This window comes from Pseudorasbora parva, chromosome 18, assembly GCF_024679245.1.
Source record: "Pseudorasbora parva isolate DD20220531a chromosome 18, ASM2467924v1, whole genome shotgun sequence".
Lineage (NCBI taxonomy): Eukaryota > Metazoa > Chordata > Actinopteri > Cypriniformes > Gobionidae > Pseudorasbora > Pseudorasbora parva.
In genome coordinates this window covers 11395219-11408863 of record NC_090189.1, presented here as the reverse complement: position 1 = coordinate 11408863, position 13645 = coordinate 11395219, and the positions used below count along the sequence as shown (strand labels likewise).

At 38.8% G+C, this 13645-nt stretch overlaps 1 protein-coding gene across 8 annotated transcripts in view; it reads right to left on the bottom strand.

Moving 5' to 3' along the window:
* Window positions 1–10830, bottom strand: part of LOC137046988 (probable E3 ubiquitin-protein ligase HERC1) — a 97902-nt gene extending 87072 nt beyond the window's left edge. For all 8 annotated transcript variants that reach the window (XM_067424522.1, XM_067424516.1, XM_067424518.1 and 5 more), the window contains exons 1-2: window positions 10533–10830; window positions 241–1207 (exon numbers count right to left, since the gene is read on the bottom strand). In XM_067424522.1, coding sequence (XP_067280623.1) covers window positions 241–1173 — 933 coding nt within the window. In that variant the 5' untranslated portion in view covers window positions 1174–1207; window positions 10533–10830. The remainder of the gene's footprint in view (window positions 1–240; window positions 1208–10532) is intronic.
* Between the last annotated feature and the right edge of the window lie 2815 nt (window positions 10831–13645).

The following is a 13645-nucleotide window of genomic DNA, read 5'->3' as shown; positions in this document are numbered from 1 at the left end:
CTATGGTCCTAACAGCAGTAACAGTTAGCAACAGCAATTTCCTTTAAGTGCCGAGGGAGGGATGAACAAATGGAGGGAGGTGTTAGCCTAGCCTCAGCGCTGTAACTCTATACTCTCTCTGCGTGCAAAAGAGGCACAGCTTTCTATACTAGTGCCCATTACCCATTAGTATTACTGTATATTACTTCACTCATGCTATTAGCATGACCGCTAGGTCAACCACATGGTGTGGGAACGCACCGTGTGCTGGCGCATCTGTTGCAGTGTTTGATGGATCAGCTCGTAGCCCACTCCAACTGTTTCAGAGGTGGCTGAAGAAGCAGAGGCGGCCAACGCCACCTCCACCCACTCCAGAAGGAAGCGCAAAGACCCTCTTTGTAAGGCTAGCGAGAGAAGGAGCTCCAGGGCTAGCCTGCGACCCGCCCGATCCGCCCCGGACCCGCTGACCGCTGTCTTCTTCAGGAAGTCTCCAACTTGCGCAAGACAGTCGAGCCCCACTGTTGGGATCTTGTTCTCGTTGGCCAAGGAAAGAGGGGGCAGTGCGGCGAGGACTGAAGATGCAGTGGCCAGTACCTCATTGCACAAAGCGACATCCGGTGGGTTCTCAAGACGCCCCCGCTGCCAACTCTGCCTCAGTAGGGCGAAAAGGAGACTCAACCCAGTTCGGACACCCATTTCGATAAGAACATCAGTGCCCGACTTCGAACGGGAACTGCCTGTTGGCCAAGGCTCAGATACTGACTCCAGAGTGCCCCCTTCTGCATTGGAGGATGAGGGCTGGGGGGGCAGAGGTGCTCGGAATCGGTCATGATACTTGCTATGGAGGGCATAGAACACCCTCTGGAGGATCACCAGCCTGTGGTGAAGGGACAGGGCAAAAGGGGTCCTTGCCAGCATGCGGTGGGCCAGGCATCGTTGACTGTGTAGCAGTGCGGACAGATATTCCTCCTTCTCCTCCTCAGCACTAGATTCATACTGGAAGTCAGGCAAGCGTGGACCCATTAGGTCCTGCACTGGCTGGGCCAAGCCCACAACCTCCTTGTTGTAGAGCAGCTTTGCATAGAGAGCAGCCGCTCCATGCCGTGTGGCTGTCTGAACGCTGTCCTCTGCTGCCCAGGAGCTGTTCAGGTGCTCCTGCCACTTGAGCATCACGTGGGTCTGAGAAGGCACCATCACTGTACATTATTCACACACAAGAGGCACATATCTGAGAGAGAGAAAGAAAGAACACATGTAAGAAACATTTAAAAATACTGTTCTAGACATAACAAAGAGTTTTAATCAGGTTTGTGTATCAAATTTCCAAGAACCAGTGATTTAATAAGACATTTCGATTCCGTTAAACAATTCCTGTGTTCACATTTTAATGTGATTTTAAACCATTCAAGTGCAAGAAGACATCCAAAGCACACTCCTGGCCATAAATGTAGACAGGGCAGATTCTGGGTCTTAGCACTAGTTTATGATAACCATGTTGAAGCTTTAAATTTTAATCGTTGAACACATCAGACACTTTAGACAGAATTCAGCCTGAGGGTGGTGCTCTAATGATGAGTGACAGACTTTAGTGCACACGAATGAGGTTTTCGTGAGATAACGTCACATGAAAATAAGAGGGGCAGCCAGAAATCTGCCCCAATCCCTCTCTATGAAAGCGTGCTGCCGTTCCATTTATCACTAGTGATTTACATTGGAAAACCGTGGGGCGCTGTAGACCTGGGGAGGGCTCAGAGACCGGCTGCGCCACTTCAGTTGCATTCACACAGGGCGTCGACGTTAACGCTTCTCATTTATTTTGAATGGGTGACGTCATGCATTGCCGAACTTAAAGGTGGGGTAAGTGTTATTTCAAAACCGTTTTAGAAAAAGGACTCAGGCCGAGTGGAATTACAAACTTGTAGCCAATCAGCAGATAAGGGGCGTGTCTAAGGTGAGAAGAGAAGCTCTTTGCACCTCATTGTTCAAAACACAGGAGTCACACAGGACGGACATTAGCCAAGAAAGAACTAATATATGCTGGCTTTTGCTTGAATATGCTCATGTCATGTTCGCTTGTTTGTCCATTTGCGATCGTATTGTGGCTCACTTCAGCGATGATAAAGACCTGTTCATTTCCACACCGTATGGAGCATCTAATTCTCCTGATCACTGTTTGAAGGTTTCAAGTGTCAGCTAACAAAATGTGTCCGACAGGTAAGATACTATACTCCTAATATATGTTTGTTTCCTCTTTTCATCTATATAACCCATCAGGTCATAATTGTAATATATCATTAGCTGGACTTTCGAGCTTGTATACTTATCGAGTTGTTCATGAGAACGGTTTGTGTTTTTGTGATCGCTATAACTCAAATCTGGTCATAATTGTAATATGTCGTTAGTTGGACTATCGAGCTTGTATACTTATCGAGTTGTTAATGAGAACGGTTTGTGTTTTTGTGATCGCTATAACTCTAATCTGGTCATAATTGTAATATATCGTTAGTTGGACTATCAAGCTTGTATACTTATCGAGTTGTTCATGAGAACGGTTTGTGTTTTTGTGATGGAAGGGGTAGGGGCGTGTTTGTTTTGGTGATTTGAAATATCAACAACGGTTACCAGATAGCACTTACCCCACCTTTAATTGTGGGTTATATTGCAGCACATTACTGGCATTGCTTACGGCAGAAGTTGAAAAGTTTGCAGGCGACCAGAAATTGACCAACAGAAAGCTGGCTAGTTTGAAAGTGACTTGCATGTGAGCAGTGCTTCATGCAACATTACACCATTGACAATAAACACTGGACCTTCTTTCCAGCGAAATTGTGTTGTGACCACACCTTTAACCCCAGGGTGCTTCAGGAGGACTGTTGAAGTTCATGACACTAAGGCAAAGGGTGGTAAAAGTTGTTGAATTATAAATAAATGTTATGTAAATACATTCTACTAGATTAGGATAAAATTGAATAAATTAATCAAATTAATACATTTATTGACATTATTGGTCAGTCAAAATGCTGCATGTATTACAATGGTTGCTTTCTAAATTATTATATTTTGCCTCCCACAATCCAAAACATGTGGTTCATGTGGTACATCCTTGTCAGACTACAATTCAGCTCTTCCCCCCAAAAAGACATGTCTTTCCTCTAGGGCCTCTCTGAATGAAACTTCTTGACAGACTGCATTTTTTTCCTCCCATTCGGGATGTAAAAAATGTACCTGAGAACATATGTCGAAGGGAATCAAGATCATTTTCCTGAGCCACGGTGTGCCTGAAAATGAGAAACATCGACAAAAGCACAGCTTACTTGACAACAATAGTCATGCATTACAGATTAATTAGCGAATCACTGACCCATACCCCTCACCATATTTGTGAGTCATTAATCAGAAGGTTTAGACTTCACCCTAATCTAGTTATTATGTGTAAAACTGATTACAGACTGTAACTAGCCTACAAACAACCTAATCAGATGTGAGTGACGCCAAGATGAAAACAGCCTCAAAGCTTGGGTTTCTACTCTCTGGGCCTCTTTCCAATCTGAGAGACAGTTAGCAGTAAATTGAAAGACGTAACAATGAATATAACCACTTGTCTGGCTATCACCAGACCAAGCTAAATTTAAAACTGAACATTGGTCTGGGGAGTCTGCTCTGTATTTTCTACTGCACAAGGGGCGTGATAAACGGTCATAGTTCAAATGACGCTCTACGCAATCGGATACCAATCTACCAATCCTTCAACCAATCTGACCACAAGAGGCATGATCAACGGGCAACAATCAAATTTTTCTCTATCTGCCATCGTGTTAAACCCGCCCATAGCGGGCCAGGTGGATAAACTATTCTGTTATTGGTTCCCGCAAAAGTGTAACAGACGCAGTAGAATTGAATGCACGGGTTTGCAGAGTGAAATAAGTTGCCAGGCAAAATCAAATCGCCGGCAGATCTTAAGGGATACTTCACCACTTTTTCATATTAAATTATGTTATTCACTGAAATAAGACGAGTTGATACATACCTCTCTCGTCTCAGTGCATGCACTTAATCGCTCTGATGCACAGTGACAATCTGATAGCATTTAGCTTAGCCCACTAAGCCCAGTTCTTTCACTATGGTACCAAACAGAGTTTAAGTTGGAAGCGACCAAACACCTCCACGTTTCCCCTATTTAAATACAGTTACACAAATAGTTGAACGATCAAGTACGATGGCATAAAATAAAAGGTGGCGCTTTTTTAAGCGGATTAAAAAGGAAAACTATAATGTATGGCGGAATAGCACTTCTGAGAGTACTTCGACTCGGCGCAGTAAAAACTCACGCCTGAAAAATCCTCCCTCACATCTCCCCCTCCCCCCTATTGACAGAAATGAGAGAGGGAGGTGGAGATGTGAGGGAGGATTTTTCAGGCTGATTGAGGTATGAAAACAAACCAGGAAGACAATGCTGAATATGACAATGTCATATATATATATATATATATATATATATATATATATATATATATATATATATATATATATATATATATATATATATATATATATATATATATATATATATATATATATAAATTTACACAGATCTGTTAAATACTTGATTCTGATTGGACGATCACGCATTCCAGCGGTATGTTATTTCCAGATAACAACCGCTCATCCGGGTACTACGAGTTATCTTGACTGGTACTACTTCTATGCTTAAAGGGGGGGGTGAAATGCTGTTTCATGCATACTGAGCTTTTTACACTGTTAAAGACTTGGATTCCCATCCTAAACATAGACAAACTTTCAAAAACTAATGTTGGACGTTTGATGGAGTATTTCTGTGTTAAAAATACTCCTTCCGGTTTCTCACAAGTTTCGGAGAGTTTTTTTCGAGTATGGCTCGACTTGACGTTAATAGAACGGAAGGTCCTTGTATGGGCCGTACGGGCTCTTCTCCCGGTAGGGTGCGCGCGCGCGTGACTAGAGCGAGAGAGCAAATGCATGGCCGTAAACACTCTCTCAGGTGCAGATCCAGTCGTCCGTGAACACTAATGTCGGTTATGTAAGGCAGCGCTGCATTTGAACCGATTTGAACGCAGAAATGCTTCAGTCGCATCGCAAAGTGGATCTCCACACTCCAATAAGTGTGTTTTTGACGGAGCCGTCCCAGCGATAAAGGTTCGGTCCTGCTTTGGAAGCAGCCGGTGAGTAAAACTGCTTCAAATGTCTCTGCTGTTGCTTATCGTCGCGTGAGTAAACATCAGTAAACGACACGATCGCGTGCTTCGTCATTCAAATGCGCTAACGGACTTCATTGCTGTTCTATGTAACTTATAACGTTACACTAGTCTGACGTGCAAAACCGTTTTGCTTGCTACTAAGGTTTGGTCGCATACAATAGTCCATAAACCGAATCATGTCCTCATAAACTGAGAGTAAAGACAAATGTTGACAGGCCACTAAATACAGTACATACCACAGAGACGGACGTCCTGCTGTTGCTGTTTCTATTTCAGCCTCCGAATTAGATTCTGGATCATATCTATTAGCTGAGATCGATAGCAAGGGTTTCTCCACGCTTGAGAACGTCACCGCTTTGTTCGTGATCGTCATTCTTTAGCTCCGCCCACACAATACGCCTCCAGGCACTCGTTTTTTTCCGGAAAGACTCGGTACAGCCTATATTTCTTTTACAAATATAATAAAACTAAAGACTTTTCGGAGATATGAAGGATGCAATACTAGGTACTCAAGATTGACATGAGATTGACTGAAACTGAGTGTTTCACTCCCCCTTTAACGCTGGCACCATCTTGTGGCTGTTAAATACTTAAACAGCCATGGCTACAATGGAAGACTTCAAGGCGGGTTTCCTTTATAAAGTTTTAAATATGGATATATTTTCTTACACAAACACATCGATTCGAATCATTAACCCATCGGAGCCGTGTGGAGCACGCTATTTGACGGACAGCTGCATTTTTTATGGACTTCAAAAACAGCTACAACTAAGTTACTACTGGGATTAATGTTAGCCTGGACTTTTGAAATACAACTCCCGATTGTATTTGTTTGAAAGAAGAATGTCATATACACCTATAATAATTTGAGGATGAGTTAATCATAGGTTTGGTTTCATTTTTAGGTGAACTAACCAGAGGGACTACATTACTTGCATTTTGGAGAATAAAAAGAGGAAATTAGGTTAGGGTGAGAGAGATAATCATGATGTTTTATTTCTGTCTTGGAAAACATGATTAGCTAACATATGAATATGAAACCTTACTTTATTATATTTGGAAATCAGTAGCTATTGACTGACATGATTAACCCGACACTTGGATGGCAGTGTGACTCAGATCTAAAAATGGAATTCCAGGTCTAAAAAGTAAAAAAAAAACTGAACGGACCAGAGACCATCAGCCTGGGAATTGAGCAACATGGACGCCTGCCTTCATCTCTGCTTGAAAAAAACTCACGTCAATGAACCTGGTGACCTTCTGGCACTTTGAGCAAGTTCCCCCCCGTTGGTGAGTGCCCATGAGCAACATGACCCAGCACTTCCACGTCTGCTCAGTCTTACACCCCAGAATGAATTAGGCCTACACCTGGCAACCTCTACGGTTTCATTATGCATAAAAATAAAAAGGATGCTTCTCAAAGCTGCTTCACAGTTATGTGGGAGGCGGTGTGGGACCGAGTGTCACATTCCCCAGGAACTCTGACTAATTCTACAAAAATCACGACAACAACAGGTCCTTAATGTGGCGGACTAAGCAAAGAGACTCTGAGCTTATACTCTGAGGTGTTTACCACTTTACAACAGACATATTGGCGGGAGTACAATGCTATGAGTGTAAATATAGACAATCTTAGGTTACAAGTTACTATTAATAATGAGATAGAGGTAGTTATGCACCAAAATAGTAATTTTAGATCATGCTTAAAAATAGAGGCGAACAACATGCAGGTTTAAACCAGTGTTGATCTGATAGCTCATGGGTGTGCTTTCCAAATTAAACTAGAGGACATAATAACTGTTGGGTCATTTCTTCTAAGAGGGTCAGATTCATGTTCACGTCTACATGTGTTGGATACATTAAACTCACAGCTTTTATGAAAATCATATTGGTTAGTTTAGCTTACGCTGCCATTCAAAAGGTTGTCGGTAGGATTGTTTTGTTTTTGAAATAAGTCTCATAGGCTACATTGATTTGATGAAGTAAATGTAAAATATTTTTTAAATATTAATATTAAAATGTAATTCATTCCTGTGATTTAAAGCTGAATTTTCAGCATCATTACACCAGTCTTCTAGCCTAGAAATCTAGATGCACCCTAGCGGCAGCAAATCTAATCTGCCGCGAGTGTCGTCTAGCAACTCTCAATACCCTTCTCAGCTGTAAAAACTAAACTGTGGTCGGGCCAATCACATCGTGTATAGAGTCGGTTGTAGCGAAATCCTATCGGGTGCAGAGGGAGTTTGAAAAACAACTGTTTACCTCGCCCCTCGGAGAGTGTGTGTGTGCGTGTGCGTGTGTGTTTTTGTGACATATCAGGACACAAATATGTTTAATGACATGGGTATGTGTGTGTGTGTGTGTGTGTGTGTGTGTGTGTGTGTGTGTGTGTGTGTGTGTGTGTGTGTGTGTGTGTGTGTGTGTGTGTGTGTGTTTTAAAAAAATATATATTTGATAAAATTACAGAGTCATGATATTATTAAAAAAGACTCAAAAGATGGTTAAAAATAGCCACATTAACTATTAAAAATATCCAAATAAAATATTAACACTGACTCCCTCATGCAAGCCAACTTTAAATCCCTTACTAATTTTACCATCCTATTAACTTTCTTTATCTTTGTGTAAATAATTACAGATCCGACCAAAGCCTAATTATGAAAGTCTGCAACACATTTTTTTGACATCTCATCCCAAACCATCAGTTTGGTTACAGACATCCTTCAAAATATTTTCTTTTGTGTTCAGAAAAAAAGATATTCATACAGGTTTGGAACAACTTGTGGGTGAGTAAATGATGACAGAATTTTCATTTTTGGTTGAACAATCCCTTAAAATTACAACACAAGCATATTTATTTTTGAATGTTACCGAGTTCAAAAAAATGCTGCATAACAGAAATTACCCAGTAAAAATTGTGTATAGTAAAAAAAATATCAATCTGGTGTCTTGTTTGTCTTAATGAAAATAATAAATTAAATGTTTTCAAGTATTTCTTGGAAATAAACCCACAGTCAAATGATGAAAACACACAAAGGATGCTAACCGAAAACAGTCACAGGGTCATTGTCAGCCACAGAGGTGTGGAACTGAGCTTGAATCTGTCAGACAAACATAAAGCTGCCCAGCCAGCCAAGGTTTTCCACTGCCAAGTACCTATCACTGTTGACCTTCTGTTGAATTCAATTCAGCCAGTCAAAAAAGGTCTGGGCATCTGATCACCTGACTAATCCAGGGCAACTGCGACAACTAAAACTTCTGTCTGGTGTGATCACATTTCAGACAGAGGGCATCAAAATATACAAGAGAAGATGGTATACGCACAACTGCAAACTAAAAACCTGTCTTTTGGGGATTGTGTTGAGAGCCACATGTCTCCTTAAGTACACCATATAAACAATAAATGTTTCATTTATTTATTTATTTATTTCATATCAGAGGCGCCTGCATGGCTCCAGTTATGAGATCTGGATCGACTTGTTTGCAGAAGTAAACAATAAAGATGCTGGTTATGACATGCACAGTACTATCATACAACACACAATACAGTGAAAATCTCCTCAGAATTGAGAAACTAAACAGTTATTATGAATTATTATTAGAGATGCACCAATCGACCAGCCAGGGATTGGATATATGACAACATGAACAGATGAATCTCCAAAGCTGCTCTGAGAGTCACTTCATGAGCATTTTACCATTTCATTTGAGAATAAAATGGAAAGGTGTATCTACATTTCATTTAAATGAACGTGCTATGCCTTCATTTGATTACCAGAAACTAAAATACACAACACAGAATTTGTGTAAAAATATATATATATATATATTTATTAAATGCCCTATTAATGTAAACAAATTTGTTTTTATTTCATATATCTCTTTATTCTATTGCATTTCACTGTCCTGTTGTAACAGAAATCAGCCAAGATTGCAATCAATGCATCATTATTATTTTATTAAAATTATTATTAATTTTAGCTAAAGTCACTGTCAGTAGACTTCTTATGGGAAAAGTAACCCTGGAGTAATCTGATGTTAAAGTTCAGTAATCATTTAAACATGTTCACATCGTTCCAAAACAACATTTTCTTTCTTCTGTGAAAAGCAAGCTAATATATTTTAACTTCAAATAAATACAATGAAAGTGAATGGGGACTAGAGCTATCAAGCACCAGAAATGACAAAAAAAAAAAACACCATAAAATGATTTGCTCTATATTCCAAGTTTTCTGCAACCATATGATAGTTTTGTTTGGGAACAGATCAAATTATTACAGTTATTAACAACAAATTTCCCGTCTGGCTCCGAAATATCCTTTGCACTTGTGTAGATTTAAATTAATTGACTTAAAGTGATAGTTAATTGACTTAAAGGGATAGTTGAATTATCCCTTTAACAAGAGACATGCCAGAACTAGTTATTTTTGACTTCACTGACATCAAACCTGGCTCGAGTTGGCATCATAATTTAATGATATTTCAAGGTGTTTATGCCATTTGGAGCTTGACGGCCCTCATGTGTCCATTCACTTTCATTGTATGGAAAGGATCAGCGTTGATATTCTGCAAATAAAAATATTTGCATTCCACAAATGACAGAAAAACATTAGGTTCATGGTGAGTACGTTGTGGCAGTATTTTCATTTTTGGGTGAACTGTCCCTTTAAATGCTTTGCTCAAGGAACAATAGTGCTAGTTCACGGGTCACCTGTTCTCTGCTGTAAAGACCAAATTGGCCCAGCATGAATTTCCATGCTTGTCTAGCTGGTGAACCAGTATTACTAAAAAGCAATGCTGGAAAACTAGTATTGTCTTTCTAATGAGGCTGGTTAACCAAGGGAGGCTTGCTTTGTTAAGATAGATCAAATCCAGGTACGGACAGCAGCATTCGGGCATCTAACGCATCCTGGTCCTTTACAACAGTGGTATGAACCTACAATCTATAACACCAATACCACATCACATCACCCCAAAGAATCTGCTGTTTCTCAGGCATGGTGGACCAGAATGCATCAGTGGTCTGTCAAACAATGCACTCAGCACTGTGCATCTAAACACTGATCTTTGAAAAAATACAACACATTATGCAAAATGTGACCACAATCAGATCAGCTACCACAGCAACATACATTAACTGTCACTTGGACAAGACTTACATTGTTGCATCAGCTGGGACTAGTGATAGAAATACAAAAATAGCTGACACATGACGGGCTCAGCTGTTTAAAGAGCTAAACCACAGTAATAACAGATACGGAAACCCATTATCAGATGCTGTCGAATGAAATATAAAAAGACAGTATAAATAACACTTACCAAACGATCCGAGCTTCTCTTTTCCTTATGTCATTCACGCCCAGCAGATCAACCCACTGCCCCCAGCAAGGCTCTTTAAACCTACTGTCTACCAGAGAGGACGTGAATCCTCGGCTTTATTATGAACCATACCCTGTAATTTACTTTCACAAATACACACTTTTGAATTAAATATAACTAAACGCCACCCGGCAAAGAGGAGTTACGCAATGCGAGGACGAAATGCCGGTTAATCTCGCGCTAGAGGGTGTTTATAGTAGGGTAGGTTGCCGCTCGTCCGCAAGCTGTTGCCATGAAAAATAGCGGCGTTCGTTTTCGAGAATTCGCGTACAGCGGTGGATTTTACGCATTTGGCGTAGTGTCATGATGTCATGACGTTTATATCGTAAGGGTCCGTTACGTGTAGCTTTTGTTTTTGCGATATTATTTACCATCAAGTTTATAATCGTTAACTAAAACTATATATATATAACTATATACTATAGGTAACTATACTATACTAGGTAATTTTATATATATATTATAGTATATATATATATATACTAGGTATTCTATATATAATTATAATTATATATAGGTAACTATACTAGGCTTCCTGTGTCGTTCAGGATCGAGTACAAGATCTCTCTCCTTACCCACCAGTGCATCCATGGTGATGCTCCCTCCTATCTCAAGGAACTCCTCACCACACAAACAGCCACTCGTAACCTCCGCTCTGTTTCCCTGTATCGCCTCAAAACTCCCACAGCCAATCTCCGTACTATGGGGGATCGGGCCTTCTGCTCTGCAGCCCCCAGTCTGTGGAATGCTCTCCCTGACCACCTGCGGACTCCACAGACTATAGATACTTTTAAGCGTGGTCTTAAAACCCACCTTTTTAGCAGAGCTTTTAATTGACTTTTAATTGACTTGCTACTTGTTTAATTTATTTTATTTTATTTTTCGGTTTTATTTATTTATTGTTGTTGATAGTTTTGTTTTTGTTTTTAAATTCTGTAGCACTTTGAGATTTTGTTTAATATAAAGTGCATTATAAATAAAATTTATTATTATTATTATTATTATTATTATATATATATATATATATATATATATATATATAACTATATATATATATATATATATATATATATATATATATATATATATATATATATATATATATATATATATATATATATAGTTATATATATATATATATATATATATATATATATATATATATATATATATATATATATATATATATATATATATATATATATATATATATATAGTCTGGGCAGAACTAAACAATATACACTACCTTTTTTCTTTCTGAAAATAAATTAATATGTTATTCATATTAAATTAATAAATAGTGGTAGTAAAGATTTATATTGTTAGACAAATTTTATATTTTGAGTAAATGTTTCCAAACTTTTTACTGGTACTATATAAGACTAAAAACTTATTTCAATAATTGTCCTTTAATTTAACTTGAAATAAACCACACAAAAAAACTCAACAAAAAAAACTAAAAAATAAATTTAACCCAAAAATAGTAATATAAAAAAAAAGATTTTTTTTCCATCTAAAATTACTTTTTAAAAAATAAAAACCAAATTCAAAATGAATAGAAATGAAAACAAACTACATTAGTATATAATAACACTATACAGTATAACAGTATAATAACAGTTTTTCTTTTATTGGAAACATACTATCATTGAAATATTAAAATTAAAATTTTAAATTATTAAAAATATATATCTAGTGGGTGGAATGCAGAACAGCATCCATCACATGCCTCCTCTTGCAAGCCATGGAGTCCAAGGTTCTTAAAGTGTGTTCTTAAACTCTTGTCTATGCTTTCCATACTTTACCATTTTTACATTATTAGAACAGTTTTGACTTCAATTTCAATCATATTACTTGAGAAGACTCGGAACATGCAGTAGCACGAGTCATATGGACCTTAATACTTTCACTCTGTCATTTGGAGCTGGACAGGCCCATCACAATAACATTGCTTACCTGCAACAAAAGCACACTAAAACCACAGCATTTTTTCAAAAAGGGTCTTTATTACAATTCAAAGCAAAATCAAACTCTTCTCTCTTGTCTTAACTCAGAAACGACGGAGGACAGTGAGGTCACTTTCTTCTTCAACCTTCGAATCCTGGCGCTCTGCAGTTTCAGCCGTTTCCTGTAGCTTGTAAGCTTGCCTTTGGCCAGGTTTAAATTGTTCTTTAACATCTCTGGCGATTCAGCCATATAGGTGTGATCCATGGAATGACAAACTGTGTCAGATGGCACAGAAGGGCAGCAGGGTAAATGGTTATTATATGAAATGTTACATCGTCTCCTGGGATGGATCTCTGATGCCCCATTGCTTTCATCCACAATAACCCTCACAATCTCCTCCACGGGTTCAGCGTTTCTCAACTCGTCATCCCCACGCCTCAGTCTTCGCCTGGTGTTTTGAGGCTTTTTCTGCAAGTGCTCAGGGAAGGAAAAGATGGTGGGAACAGCAGCTGTAGTAAGGCGCACTTTGCCCAGATTGTTAGTAAAGAAACAGCTCTCTTCAAAGTGGACAGAACATAGGCGAGAAGAGGCAGTTGGCTTCCACTTATCCCGTCTGAGATTCACCATCCACCGCCGCAGCCTGCTGTTATCACCTAAAGGGAAACTGAATGAGAGAAGATAAGTATACAAGTGGAAAAAGACACTATTAGAGAGAGGCAAATAGGCTTATTCCTACTGGATCAATCGATTCACTAAAAGATTCAAAGATTCGACTCAAAAGCATCGCTGAATGCTCTAATACAGACTACGAAACTGGTCACAACTGTTGAAGATGTGATTAAATATGAGATGTAGGCCTACTGCTGCTAATTTTTTATTTTATTTATTTATTTAAATAAAAACTGCTAATAAGAACGTCATCCATCGAATAGCGTTGTTTTAGGTAAATTGCAGCTTGTTGAATAAAACTCAACCATAATGCATCATGAGTGGTTTCTGGCTAATTCTCCGCGCATAACTTTACTAAGATTGTTGTTTTATTAGTATTATTATTGGCAGAGGGAAATAAAGAAAAGTAAATTCATTCAGTCATTATAACTTACCGA